Raw genomic sequence first — 15371 nt, forward strand, 5'->3', positions numbered from 1 at the left:
TCTGGAAGATCTCCACAGAAACGACACCAGCTATCAGACAAGCCTGGGGGATCATGACAAAAGCCTCCTCGTGGCGATCCCCGGAAACGACGACACGATGCACTCTGTGACGCGTCGGGCGACCGATTCTGTCAACATGTTGGACGACGACAGAAGCCAACAGCGAGCTATACCTCATCTGACACACGAGCGAATGAAGCAGTATCTGTTGCTTTATACAAGGGTGCACTCATATTGCTGAGGTGGCAATGTAATCCAATTATGTCTTTGGACTGATTTGTTGACTGCCCCATCGTTATTAATAGTTCCTCGGAATTTTCAGTGTTTACAGAACTAGCGTAAATAATTGCAATGGTTTTATCCAGCAGGCAATTTAATTGTATATTACTATTTTCTTTTCTAGGTACATCAGTCACAATCATATCACTTCATTGAAGCCAAGACTATTTCAAGACCTTCGTAATCTCGAAATTTTGTACGTATCAAACATAATTTTCTCAATTTTTTCAGTCTAGTAACATCATATTCATACTCCAAGGCTTAATATTATGATTCCATTTTAAATAACATTTCAGATATTTTAATTTCTCCAAATTTACAGAGAGTTGTGGATGTAGCCCAGACCATCAAGCAAACCAACCTCCCTTCCATCGACTCCATCTATACTTCATGCTTACAAATCCAAAAAGCCTGTCATAGAACATGGAACACAGGACCATACTCACCCTAGTCACTCCCTCTTCCCCCCTCTCCCATCAGGCAAGAGGTACAGAAGTGCGAAAACACACACCTCCAGATTCAGGAACAGTTTCTTCTCAGCTATTATCAGGCAACAGAACCATCCTATCACCAACTAGATAGGGTCCTCACCTACCATCTATCTCATTGGAGACCCACTATCTTTAATTGGAGCTTACTGGACTATGTCTTGCACTAAACGGTATTCCCTTTATCCCGTACACTGTGAACAGCTTGATTGTAATCGTGTATAGTCCTTTTGTTGACTGGATAGCATGCAGCAAAAAGCTTTTCAGCTCAGTACATATGATAATAATAAACTAAACTAAATTTGTATCATAGTTAATTGCATGTTAAGATAACCATTTCTTTTTAAATGTAAATTTTTGGCCAAATGTTTTTACTTTAAATATCAATAATTTTCTTTCTGGTCGAATCCCTCCTTTTAAGAGTTATGCAGCACAGAAACAGGTTCTTTTAGACCAGCTCGTCCATGGCTAATAAGGTGCCTAGTTAAGATAGTCCCATTTGCATGCATTTGGCCCAATCCCTCTAAACCTTTCCTATCCAAGATGTTTGTGTCCAGGAAATAAAGTTCCATTTATCTTTACATGTTTTTCTGCTTCTGTGGCCCGTGAGTTGAAGTATTAAATTTAGTCATAATGCAAATTAAGGAGTATATTGGAAAAGACACATATTACAAATCCAAAAGGCTTGTCATAGAACATGGAACACAGCATAGTGCAACACAGGATCAGGCCTTCGATCCACTATGTCTGTGCCAAACACGATCCCAAGAAAAACTCTTATCAGTCTGAACATTAACCATAACCTTCCATTCCTTACATATCCATGTGCCAATCCAAAAGTCTATTCAACGGTTAAATGAAACCCAATTATTGCATATCTTGCATTCCTTGCATAAAATAGTACAATTCTTTCTTCTTAGATTCCTTGATGACAACTTAATATCAAGAATCTCACCACGGTTATTTATTGGACTGAAATCTCTGTGTATTTTGTAAGTACAATTTTCCATCCCTTCACTTTGGCAAGTGTTTTAGAGGTTTTATTTATGAAGAATGTGGTCTTATTGAAATGTTGCTTCAGAGCTTTTGGCATTCTCTTGTCTGAAAAAAAGTGTTAAAAGGATGGTAACCACTGTTCTAATGTTGTTTTTTTTGGAATAAGCCTGATATAATTTGACATCTTTATATTGTACTTAAGATTCATTTTGGGTTGAATAAGTATTGAAAATGCATAACTGGTTGGAAAAGAAAAGAAATAATGAAAGGCCTAGATAGAGTGGACGTGGAAAGCTTGTTTCGGTAATTGGGGGAGTCTAGACTAGAGAGCACAGCCTCAGAAGAAAAGGACAAACCTTTAGAATGTTGATGAGGAGGAATTTATTTATCCGTGGCAATTAATCCCACAGATTCACCCTCAGAGGGTGGTGAATCTGTGGTATTCGTTGCCACGGATGACAATAGACAATAGACAACAGGTGCAGGAGTAGGCCATTCGACCCTTCGAGCCAGCACCACCATTCAATATGATCATGGCTGATCATCCACAATCAGTACCCCATTCCTGCCTTCTCCCCATATTCCCTGACTCCGCTATCTTTAAGAGCCCTATCTAGCTCTCTCTTGAAAGTATCCAGAGAACTGGCCTCCACTGCCCTCTGAGGCAGTGAATTCCACAGACACACAACTCTCTGGGTGAAAAAGTGTTTCCTCATCTCCATTCTAAATGGCTTACCCCTTATTCTTAAACTGTGGCCCCTGGTTCTGGACTACCCCAACATTGATGTTTCCTGCCTCTAGCGTGCCCAAACCCTTAATAATCTTATATGTTTCAATAAGATCCCCTCTTATTCTTCTAAATTCCAGGGTATACAAGCCGAGCCGCTACATTCTCTCAGCATATGACCGTCCCGCCATCCCGGGAATTAACCTTGTGAATCTACGTTGCACTCCCTCAAGAGCAAGAATGCTCTTCCTCAAATTTGGAGACCAAACCTGCACACGGTACTCCTGGTGTGGTCTCACTAGGGCCCTGCAGAAGGGCCTCTTTGTACAACTGCAGAAGGGCCTCTTATACTCAACCCCTCTTGATTTGAAGGCCAACATGCCATTCGCTGTCTTCATTGCCTGCTGTACTTGCATGCTTACTTTCATTGACTGATGAACAAGGACCCCCAGATCCCGTTGCACTTCCCCTTTTCCCAATTTGACACCATTTAGATTATAATCTGCCTTCCTGCTTTTGCCACCAAAGTGGATAACCTCACATTTATCCACATTAAACTGCATCTGCCATGCATCTGCCCACTCACACAATCTGTCCAGGTCACTCTGCATTCTCATAGCATCCTCCTCAAAGTTCACACTGCCACCCAGCTTTGTGTCATCTGCAAATTTGCTAATGTTACTTTGAATCCCTTCATCTAATTCATTGATCTATACTGTAAATAGCTGCGGTCCCAGCACCGAGCCTTGCGGTACCCCACTAGTCACTACCTGCCATTCTGAAAGGGACCCGTTAACCCCTACTCTTTGTTTCCTGCCTGCCAACCAATTATCTAAACGTGTCAACAGTCTACCCCCAATACCATGTGCCCTAATTTTGCCCACTAATCTCCTATGTGGGATCTTATCAAATGCTTTCTGAAAGTCCAGGTACACTACATCCACTAGCTCTCCCTTGTCCATTTTCCCAGTTACATCCTCAAAAACTTCCAGGAGATTAGCCAAGCATGATTTCCCCTTCGTAAATCCATGCTGACTCGGACCGATCCTGTTACTGCTATCAAAATGTGCCGCTATTTCATCTTTTATGATTGACTCCCGCATTTTCCCCACCACCAATGTCAGGCTAACTGGTCTATAATTCCCTGTTTTCTCTCTCCCGTCTTTCTTAAAAAGTGGGATAACATTAGCTACCCTCCAATCCACAGGAACTGATCCTGAATTTATAGAACATTGGAAGATGATCACCAATGCGTACACAATTTCTAGAGCCACTTTCTTAAGTACCCTCGGATGCAGACCATCAGGCCCTGGGGAGTTATCAGCCTTCAGTCCCATCAGTCTATCCATCACCATTTCCTGCCTAATGTGGATTTCCTTCAGTTCCTCCGTCACCCCAGATCCTCTGGCCACCAGTACATCAGGGAGATTGTGTCTTCCTTAGTGAAGACGGATCCAAAGTACCTGTTAAACTCATCTGCCATTTCCTTGTTCCCCATAATAAATTCACCTGTTTCAGTCTATAAGGGTCCAACTTTGGTCTTAACTAATTTTTTCCTCTTCACATACCTAAAGAAGCTTTTACTATCCTCCTTTATATTCCTGGCTAGCTTACCTTCGTACCTCATCTTTTCTCCCCGTATTGCTATTTTAGTTATCTTCTGTTGCTCTTTAAACATTACCCAATCCTCTGGCTTCCTGCTCATCTTTGTTATGTTGTACTTCTTCTCTTCTATTTTTATACTGTCCCTGACGTCCCTTGTCAGCCACAGCTGCCCCTTATTCCCCTTGGAATCTTTCTTCCTCTTTAGAATGAGCTGATCCTGTACCTTCTGTGTTATTCCCAGAAATACCTGCCATTGTTGTTCCACTGTCATCCCTGCTTGGGTATCTTTCCAGTCAACTTTGGCCAGCTCATCCCTCATGGCTCCATAGTCCCCTTTGTTCAACTGTAATATTGACGCCTCCGATTTACCCTTCTCCCTCTCAAATATTAGATTAAAACTTAACATATGGCTAAGTCAATGGGTATCTTTAAAGCAGAAATTGTTATGTTCTTGATTAATAAGGATGTCAAATGTTCCAGGGAGAAGGCAGGAGAGTGGGGTTAAAAGGAATAAATAGATCAGCCATGATCGAATGGCAGTGTAGACTCAATGGGCTGAATGGCCTAATTCTCCTCCAATGTCATAAGAATGAGGGATAAGTGTTTAATTTGCCAGTTCATGTTACTGCAAAAGTTTTAACTTTCTCTTTCTAGATCAATGGTAAACAATTTATTGGAAAACCTACCAAAGAGACCAATATGTGCTGAAATCCCCGAAGTTTACTGGATGTGAGTATTAACTATTTTCTCATTGCTTATAGGGTTTGTGAAACTCCACCTTTCGCATGTAAGTTGTGCCTTTGTGTGTTATTATTCACTACTTGTTTTAAAAATGCTCATTCCGGTTGTATCCATGACCAAGTTAATTCTGGTACCCAATTATACTTCTAGGGACTTTGACAGTAATCGAATCAAGTCATTGAATTATTCAACCTTTGTGAAATGTGATAAGCTGGCTGTGCTGTGAGTATTTATGCAATCAAATCATTTATAGTTATAGTCATACAGTGTGGAAACAGGCCCTTTGATCGATCGTGCCCACGCCGACCAATGTGCCCCAGCTACACTAGTCCTACTTGCCTACATTTTCCATATCCCTCTAAAGCTATCCTATTCATGTACCTATCCAATTGTTTTCTAAACATTGTCATTTGTAATATCCAAATAGATCTACAAATATATGGATATGCAGGGAATGGAGAGAAATGGATCATGTACAGTCAGAGGGGATGAGTTTAACTTGGAATCATGTTCGACACGGACATTGTGGGCCATAGTTCCTGTGCAGTTTTGGAAGTTGCTGACCAGCGCAGCTCCATCAAAACTGACAGTTATGGGGAAAATGTGCGAATTGGAAGTAGTTGTGATAATTAACTTTCAGAATTCTCATCCTAATCTGTTCTATAAAGCCAGCGAGAAAAGTACCCCAAAATTGTATTTTCCATTATTCATCCATATAGTATTTTTAATTCTAAGAACCAAAAACTATATGGATGAATAATGGAATTGAAGGAAGGTCATTAATGGAGCATGAAGATGGTTGGTCCTTGGACCCTGCCTTGAGGAATGCCTCCAGCCACCACAAACATCTTCCATTGTGCTAAGTATTGTTCCAACCAGCAGAAGATTTTCCCTCTGTTTAGCCAGGGCTGTTTAGGTTCCTGGCATGTACGTATCTCCTTTGTAGTGGCTCCTATCATACATAGACATATTTAGAATAAATTAATACATGAATTTGGAGGAAATGGCTTATGTTCTCATGTTGGTTCATGAGGGGGCAGATTATTATCTCGATGGGGTTAGGTTAGGTAAGCAGGAGGTACAGCGAGACCTGGGTGTCCTTGTACACCGGTCACTGAACGTTGGTGTGCAGGTACAGCAGGCAGTGAAGAAAGCTAATGGAATGTTGGCCTTCATAACAAGAGGATTTCAGTATAGGAGTAGAGAGGTTCTTCTGCAGTTGTATAGGGCTCTGGTGAGACCACATCTGGAGTATTGTGCACAGTTTTGGTCTCCTAATTTGAGGAAGGACATCTTTGTGATTGAGGCAGTGCAGCGTAGATTCACGAGATTGATCCCTGGGATGGCGGGACTGTCATATGAGGAAAGATTGAAAAGACTAGGCTTGTATTCACTGGAGTTTGGAAGGATGAGGGGGAATCTTATAGAAACATATAAAATATTAAAAGGACTGGACAAGCTAGATGCAGGTAAAATGTTCCCAATGTTGGGCGAGTCCAGAACCAGGGGCCACAGTCTTAGAATAAAGGGGAGGTCATTTAAGACTGAGGTGAGAAAAAAGAATTCTCCTAGAGAGTTGTGCATTTATGGAATTCCCTGCCACAGAGGGCAGTGGAGGCCAAATCACTGGATGGATTTAAGAGAGAGTTAGATAGAGCTCTAGGGGCTAGTGGAGTCAAGGTATATGGGGAGAAGGCAGGCACAGGTTATTGATAGGGGACGATCAGCCATGATTACAATGAATGGCGTTGCTGGCTCGAATGGCCGAATGGCCTCCTCCTGCACCTATTTTCTATGTTTCTATGTTTCTATGGTTCCCTGTGAAGTCATACAGCATAGAAACAGGCCCTTCAGCCCAATTTGCCCATGCCGACCAACATGCCCCAAAACTAGCCCCACCTGCCTGTGTTTGGCCCATATCACTCCAAACCTATCTTATCTATTGTCATCACCTAAAAGATGCTCATTCTATCTTCCAATATTCCCTTTCACTGACAAATGATTTGGCAAGTTAAGTAAAACAAACAAAGGCCATCCAACCTTGGGTGAGGACTAGGAAGGTGAGCCAAGGGATTGGACAATGTTAGGGCTTAAATATCTAGATTGAACGAAACAAATGAGTGTGAGATCCAAGGAACTACAGATTCTGGTTTATATAAAAAAAGACACTAAATGCTGAAGATGGGTCCCGACACAAAACATCACCTATCCATGTTCTCCAGAGATGCTGTCTGATCTGTTGAGTTTCTCCAGCACTTTGTGGCTTTTAAAATAAATATATTGTGTTTGAAGATTCTGTATTTTAGACTTAAATGAAACGTTGCCATTTAAAGACAAACGCTCCAATTTGACGTATGTAACAATTACATTTTGTTTCTTCAACAGGTACATTCAGAGGAATGAAATTACTACTATTTCCGAAAAGGCATTTGCTCCATTACATAGTTTGATAGAACTGTACGTCTAAGTGCTTTCTACTACTGTCTTTTCTGCTTTACTTTTTTTATTTTAGTATGTATTCCTCACTTTTGACATACCAGGTGCAGTGTCCTGATTAGGTAAATGAAATGATTCGTATTTATCAAAATGATAACAAAACATTTTGTCATTCTTAATTAGGTTGCAGATAAAATAGAATGATAAGGAAGGTGCATGCAACCAATTAGCAAGATAGTACTAAGATTATTTGGCTAGCATCATTTCTTCCACTACCGTTGCAGTCCTGACCAAAGTATCATATTTATGGTAGTACAATTCCATAAAGTTCACCATAAATATAAAAGGGGCTTCAAAATGATCTAGTGGAGTTTTTTTGTTAACTGCTCGATTGATCAGCTACAGATTACAGCACATGGGCATGAAAACTACTGGACATTTGTTTTCTGTCCTTCAAAAACAGTGATATTAGAGCCTAAGAAATTACATCAAATGGTATGAGTATAAATCTTTGCTTATATATGGGACAATTGAATTGTCAGTCACACCTAACTAGGCCTTTTTGGGAGGCTTACTTATGGACCAATTAAAGGGGGAAACAACAATATCAGATTAGTTGCCAGGGAGTTCGAGGTAGGCACCATCATCGATGTAAGTATCCAATAATGTAGTTTGGTTACTGTTCATTCCTAACATCAGTACCCCAGCCTTCCACCTTTCCACCAAACTCTGCCTATGTCCAACTGACCTCCAATCTTGAGTCCATTTGATTCAAGACGCTAATTTTATCAATGCCGACTCGCAATGCCAGAGACCCAGATCTTCAGAGGTTTTTGTGTAGAGTTTGCACGTTCTCCCTGTGATCGTGTGCGATTCGTCACGGTGTTCAGGTAATCTCCAAGTGCTCTGGTTTCCTTCTACATTCTAAAGGCATGGAAGCTTGTAGGTTAATTGTCCTCTGTAAAAGTGGGTAACATCGAACTAATGTGAACGGGTGATCGATGGTCGGCGTGGACTCGGCGGCCTGAAGGGCCTGTGTCCATGCTGTATCTCTAATCTAAATTAAAACTACGAATAACAATCTCCCTATTCCCAATTCTATCTCCAATACACAACACACTCAGGCATCGTCCTATTGCACAGCATCACTTTAAGACATCTTTTAGGTACCATAGGATTTCAAGCCCAATAACTGACCCTAACTGTGACATAGCCTGGATTGTGTCCTCTTCAACCCTTCCGGAGAAATAGCTGACAATTGGTTGTCACTTGTGTAATTGAAGGTTTTGGTCGTCTTACGTAAAGCCACAATGCTTACCACCATCCACATTATCTAGTGCAGCACAGTGACACAGCAGCAGAGTTGCTGCCTTACATTGCCAGAGACACCGGTTCAATCCTGACAATGCGAGCTGTCTGTACGAAGTTTGCATGTTCTCCCTGGGACCGCATGGATTTTCTCTGGGTGCTCCGGTTTCCTCCCACACTCCAAAGACGTGCAAGTTCGTAGGTTAATTAGCTTTGGTAAAATTCTAAATTGTTCCTAGTGTGTAGGATAGTGCTAGTGTATGGGTTGATCACTGAACTAGTGGACTCGGTGGGCCAAAGGGTCTATTTTGAGGTTGTATCTCTAAAGTCAACATCTTGTAACCTTCCATAAATGCAACCCAACCTCGTTCCTGGAGAGCAACTTTGCATTTTAATATTTGTTTCTAAGCGGAAATGAATGTTTACATTTTATTTTACTATGAAGTCATTATGCTTTGTTGAATAAGTAATATGAACTACAAATTTACATTAACTTCTTTTGTATTATTCTCAGGGAGTTGTCATCTAACAAGATTCAGGAACTCCCCAAACATCTATTCAAAAATATTAAATTACTGATAAAATTGTAAGCAAAACCTGTTGATATTTCTCTGATTTGTGCATTATTATTCAATGAATTTCTCTCATAAAATAATCATTTAATTCATTTTAGGAATATATCTGACAATCCCATTAATTTTGTACATCCTGAACAGTTTGAAAATCTCAAACAACTTCAATCTCTGTAAGTTAATTGGAAAATTCAGAATAATATAAGCTACTGTTTTTGTAAAGTTAAATAAAATGTTGTGCATCTCTAAAATAGTTTATATTCTGATCTTGATTATTTTAATATGAATTGCCTAGCATTAATCACATGTACAAAGTAAATTAGATTAATAAAGTAGGCAGCTGTATAGAGTTATTGTAGAAATAAAGACCTACAGATGCTGGTTATTGCACAAAAGAACACAGTAACTCAGCAGGTCAGGCAGCATCTCTGGAAAACATGGATAGGCGATGTTTCTGAAGAAGGGTCACCTATGCATCACCTATCCATGTTCTCCAGATATGCTGCCTGACCTGCTGATTAATTTTGGCACTTTGCGTCCTTTTGTATATAAAATTATTGCATCATTTTAAAAGCAAGAATATTGTGCATATATGTCAGGAGACTGGTTGGCATGGAAACATGGAAAATGTTTGGTATCATATTGTGCAGGTTTCATTGAGTAAGATAATTTACATTGCCAAAAACTTTTATCAGTTTATTTTTATGTTGTATGCAGATGTATCGTGACAGATTTAAAAATTTTCTCTTGACAGTGGTATTGAAGGAATAGAAATTGCAAACATAGAAAGCAGAATGTTTAATCCAATGACAAATTTAGAACATATGTAAGTATACAGCTCAAAATTCACAACATTGTACCCTTTCTTGGATAAGTTACAGAAAAGATTTGGTTTCATCATATGCAGTGGAAATTAAAGAAGTCATTATGACTTTCCTCAACTGCCATCCAATTAGAGCCACACTAATTAATGCCTTGTTTTGTTTTTCTTTTTGAGGTTTATATTTACATTATTATCCAACTTTTGACTAATTTTAAATAAAAACAGAAAATGTTACATACACTGCAAAAGCATCTGTAGAAAGAAAAACAAATTATCATTTGAGGTTGAAAACTCTTTGACAACGGTTCAATGGTACTTTATTGTTAAATGTACCCTGTACTTGGATATAGTGAAATACCTTGCTTTGCATATAATTCAGTAAAATCATACTGTGCATAAGCACAATCATAAATAAGTACAAAACTGCAATGATTGTAGTATAAGAATTTTAGACCTCACTGGAGCAATGCACAAAAAGTGTTAAGCACTGGGTTGGCGTTGTAGGGGTCGGCCTGGCAGAATTGGACAGGGGAAGAAATAAGTTGTTATTAATTTGCAGGGAGGATTGAGTAGTATTGAAAGGACTAAGGAGATATTGTCCAGGGAATAAACTGTAAACCAGTAATCAACATACTTGTGTTGATTACTTCCTACCTCATTTATACATTTTTGTCATGAATTGAATATAAAAATTTGCACCTTTTAATGGGGAAAACAGATATGGACTATAATGGAGACACAAGGAACTGCAGATACTGGTTCACAAAAAAAAAAAGATACAAAGTACAGGAGTAACTCAATGGGTCAGGCAGCATCCCTGGAGAACATGATCAGGTGATGTTTAGGTTCAGAATCATTCTTCAAGGGAGGTAATAGGTGACGTTTTGGGTCGGGACCCTTTTTCTGACTGCATCGGTGACATTTTGGATTGGGAGCCTTCTTCAGTCTAAATAAGCATCCCAACCCGAAATGCCACCTATCCGTATTCTCCAGAGATGCTACCTGACCCACTGAGTTACTGCAGCACTCTGCGTCTTTTTTATGGATCAGAATGTTTGATTACTATTTTGCATTCAGGCAAGAGTATAAAAATTAATATTCAGTACATATTGTTTTACTATCACTCTGACACCATGTACAATCCTTTACTGAGGACATGTACAATACTGTACTAATTAGCACTGGACATACTTGTCGCTATAATGTTTCCTGTACTTTATTTTCACAGATATTTTCATAAATTTCAGTACTGTGCGTATTCTCCTCATGTACGGAGTTGTAAACCAAACACAGACGGAATATCTTCCTTTGAAGATCTACTAGCCAACATCATACTTCGAGTTTTTGTCTGGATCATAGCTTGTCTCACATGTTTTGGAAACCTGTTTGTCATTTTCATGAGGTCACTTATTCGAGCTGAAAATAAGCTTCATGCTATGTCCATAAAAATTTTATGCTGTAAGTATGAGTTTTTGCTTTTAATAGTCTAGTTTAATTTAGTTTTGTTTATTGTCACGTGTACTGGGGTACAGTGAAAAGCTTTTTGTTGTTGTTGCATGCTATCCAGTCAGCCAAAAGACAATACATAATTGCAATCAATCTGTTTATGGTATACAGATACAGGATAAAGTGAATTAACGTTTGGTGCAAGATAATGTTCTGTAAAGTCCAATTAAAGATAGTCCAAGGGTCTCCAATGAGGTAGATGGTAGGTTAGGACCACTGTCTACTTGGTGAAAGGATGGTTCAGTTGCCTAATAACAGCTGGGAAGAAACTGTCCTCTAATCTGGAGGTATGCATTTTCAATCTTCTGTACCTCTTGCCTGATGGGAGAGGGGTGAGGAGGGAGTGTCCTGGGTGAATTTCTTCTTTGCTTATGCTGGTGGCCTTGCCGAGGCAGCAGGAAATGTAGATGGAGTCAATGGAAGGGAGGTTGGTGTGCTTGATGGTCTGGGCTGCATCCACAATTCTCTGTGATTTCTTGTGGTCTTGGATGGAGAGGCTTTCATTCTTCAATCTGTTTCACTTTAACCTGCCATATGTCAATAACTGATACTGGACTGAATTTCACCCAGCGCAAGTGCAGTGGAAAATACCATCAACAAAAAAATTGTCATAAATAACACTTGTAAAAGGAAGAAGCAGGTATATGGATGGAAATAGGATTTTTGTGAGATCAAAGTTACTGGATCTTTCACCTCAGAGGGACCTGTAACAAATTTGAAGCTAGACAAAAAATGCTTGAGAAACTCAGCGGGGAGGCAGCACCAATGGAGAGAAGGCATTGGCGACGTTTTGCGTCAAGACCCTTCTTCAGACTGATGTCGGGGTAGGAGGGGGGCGGAGAGGAAGTAGGCGGAGACAGTAGGACTTGTGGCAGAACTGGGAAGGAGGGAGAAAACAAGCGCTAACTAAAATGTTCATACCACTGGGGTGTAAACTACCCAAGTGAAATATGAGGTGCTGTTCCTCCAATTTTTGCTGGGCCTCACTCTGGCAATGGAGGAGGCCCAGGACAGAAAGGTCAGATTGGGAATGGGAGGGGGAGCTGAAGTGCTAAGCAACCGGGCAATCAGGTTAGTCTGATTGAATGTTTCAATGAGACAATAATATGCATTTATTTGGGCACATTGGGCGACACAGGGTGCAGCAGTAGAGTTGCTGCCTTACAGCCCCAGAGAACCTGGTTCAATCCTGACCACGGGTGCTGCTTGTACGGAATTTGTACGTTCTTCCTGTGACCGCATGGGTTTTTTCCAAGTGCTCTGGTTTCCTCCCACATCTCAGAGACATACAGGTTTGCAGGTTAATTGGCTTCTGTAAATTTTCCCAAATGTGTAGGATAGAACTAGTTATGGGAGATCATTGGTCGACGAGGACTCGGTGGGTCGAGGAGATGTTTTCATGCTGTATCACTAAACTATCAATAAAACAGGGTATGGTGGATGCAGGTATTCTAAAAACATTTAAGAAGTAGTTAGATGAAGGCTTGAATTACCAACACGTAGCAGCCTATGGACCAAGTGCTGGTAAATGGATTTAGTATAGATATAAAATGCATGTACGGGGTGAGTTTTTTTGGACAGAAGGTATCAAAGGTATCAAAGGTATCAAAGGTATTTTATTGGTCACATTCACATACACCTAGGTGTAGTGAAGTGAAATGCTTCTTGTCATTTTGCAGCACATAAAGAAGGAATACAGACATAACATTAATAAGAATTTTAAACATAAAGAACATCCCCCACAATGGTTCCCATTATGAGGGAAGGCACAAAGTCCAGTCCCCAACCCCAGTTCACCCATAGTCGGGCCCATTGAGGCCTCCACAGTTGCCTCTACGGAGGCCCGATGTTCCATGCCGTTCTCGCCGGGTGATGTTGCTCCGGCGTCGGGAGAGTCCTCTCAGCGGCTTGGGATACCTGGAACGGCCGCTTCTGTACTGGAGGCCGCGGCTTCCAAAGCCAACAAGGCCGCGCCGGTTGGAGCTCCACAACTGGCGATCTCATCTAGAGATCCCAGGCTCCCAGTGTAAAGTTCAGCGCCGTCACCCACAGCTGATCGCTCCACAGTCCCGCAGCTCCGCGATGTTTTCCTCAGCGATCTTCAGCTCACCGGAGCTCCAGCGCGGCGACCCGGGCAAGGCATCGCCCGCTCCACGATAGCGCTCCAGCGCTGTGCCGCCGCCGAAGCCGAGGTTCTGGGCGGTCCCCGACAGGAAACGCCACTCCAGGCCCGCTGGTAGGCCGCGAGGACGGGTCGAAGCAGCAGCCCGGAGAAAAGCTGCCTCTCCGACCAGGTAGGGACCCTGAAAGGTAGTTTCCCCCCCCCCACCCCCCACATAAAAAAGTCTTGACCTCCAAACAAAACTAACTAAAATTTAAAAAAAAAAGATGAAAAGACAGACAGCTGCTGGCTGGGCAGCCATGCACAGGAGGTGATGAATACCTGGAACATGCTGCCTGGGGTGGTGGTGGAAATCAGATACAATGGTGACATTTAAGATGCTTTTAAATGGGCACATGGATGTGTAGGGAATGGAGGGATATGGATTGTATGCAGGCAGAGGAGACTAGTTTACTTTGGCACCATGTTTAGCAGAGACATTGTGGGCTGAAGGGCCTGTTTCCATGCTGTACTTTTCTCTATTCTATGATGGCCAGCATGGATATGATGGGCCAAAAGGTCTGCCTGTACCTGACCATGTGGCTCTATAATTTATGTATTATTGGTGATTAAGGGATTTTCTCTGCTGACAGAATGCAATATAAGGGGGGGGGGGGGGGTTATCTTAGAATTAGTCAGAAAGGTATTTGGGGTGCTGTCAGAAAATAGTTATTTATACCATGACCAAAGAGATCTGGAAATCTTTCTTTCCCTGCCCCTAAAATTAGCAATTAATGTAATGGGATTAAAATATTTGGATAACTAAAGTGCTGATAAATCAGAATCCCAATGAATGACCTGATGCTAATAGAGTTCTCTGCCTCATTCTGCATTTACCAAACCAGTTACTGTTGGATATGATGCAGGGATAATTCTGAGATCATGGCCCTTAGAATTAGTGTAATTGTTAGAATGTATAACATTGTTAAATCCTATAATGTGAAAACGTCAGCAGGACTGGTAGTTATTTTGATTGGTAACCTGATATAATTAAAACTTTAAAAGATAAAAAAAGCTGTTTCACACTTGCTTTTTATTATTTTATTCTGTTCGAAATAAAGAATTAAATAAATAAATATATAAATAAATCGATGTTTGCAAATTCCAATGCACGTTAAAAGGTTGATTGGAATGATGTTGATGCATCAGAATAACAGCCATTTTGGTTGTGGTTGTGGTCCCAGCCCTATAGTGCTAATACAAAAGGTAGCAGATCAGGCTTTAGTGTGTGTTTGAGACCAGGGATTGGTAGGTGGAAAGATGGGGGGAGGGGGATGGTGGGGAGGTGGGGGGAGGCAGGCTGACAAAACAATAGACTTCTCTGCCTGCTCACTCCTAAACTGTGTCTGCAAATGCAAATCCATTAGGCTAAAACCACTATCAATCTGGCTGTCTTGGTCAGAGAAAGCGTATATGGGTTGAAGGCAGGAGAAAGTGGTTAGGAAGAGATAAATCAGCCATGATTGAATGGTGGAGTAGACTTGATGGGCCAAATGGCCTAATTCCAAAGCTATATGGGATTGGGCCAAAACTTGTGACTTTATCTAAAAGTTAGCAAAGTGTTAGTTTTTGATCACAGCATTTATTATTATTTATGTTTTGTAGTTTATGACAATTAAATTAATTTGCAGCAATAAATTAATAATGGCTATGGTTCTTCATTCTTAAGAGGCTATGTATGAAATAAAAATGATAAGACGACTTAATTTAATTGTGACTGAGCACTCTT

General features: G+C 40.8%; 1 protein-coding gene across 1 annotated transcript in view; it reads left to right on the forward strand.

Annotated features, from left to right (window-relative positions):
• Positions 1-15371, forward strand: part of rxfp2 (relaxin family peptide receptor 2) — a 29555-nt gene that overhangs the window by 4929 nt on the left and 9255 nt on the right. The window contains exons 5-12 of the mRNA XM_033022871.1: positions 404-475; positions 1688-1759; positions 4750-4824; positions 4987-5058; positions 9095-9166; positions 9254-9325; positions 9907-9978; positions 11204-11433. Of these exons, the coding sequence (XP_032878762.1) occupies positions 404-475; positions 1688-1759; positions 4750-4824; positions 4987-5058; positions 9095-9166; positions 9254-9325; positions 9907-9978; positions 11204-11433 (737 nt within the window). The remainder of the gene's footprint in view (positions 1-403; positions 476-1687; positions 1760-4749; positions 4825-4986; positions 5059-9094; positions 9167-9253; positions 9326-9906; positions 9979-11203; positions 11434-15371) is intronic.

Source organism: Amblyraja radiata, chromosome 6 (genome assembly GCF_010909765.2).
Source record: "Amblyraja radiata isolate CabotCenter1 chromosome 6, sAmbRad1.1.pri, whole genome shotgun sequence".
In the NCBI taxonomy this organism is placed as follows: domain Eukaryota; kingdom Metazoa; phylum Chordata; class Chondrichthyes; order Rajiformes; family Rajidae; genus Amblyraja; species Amblyraja radiata.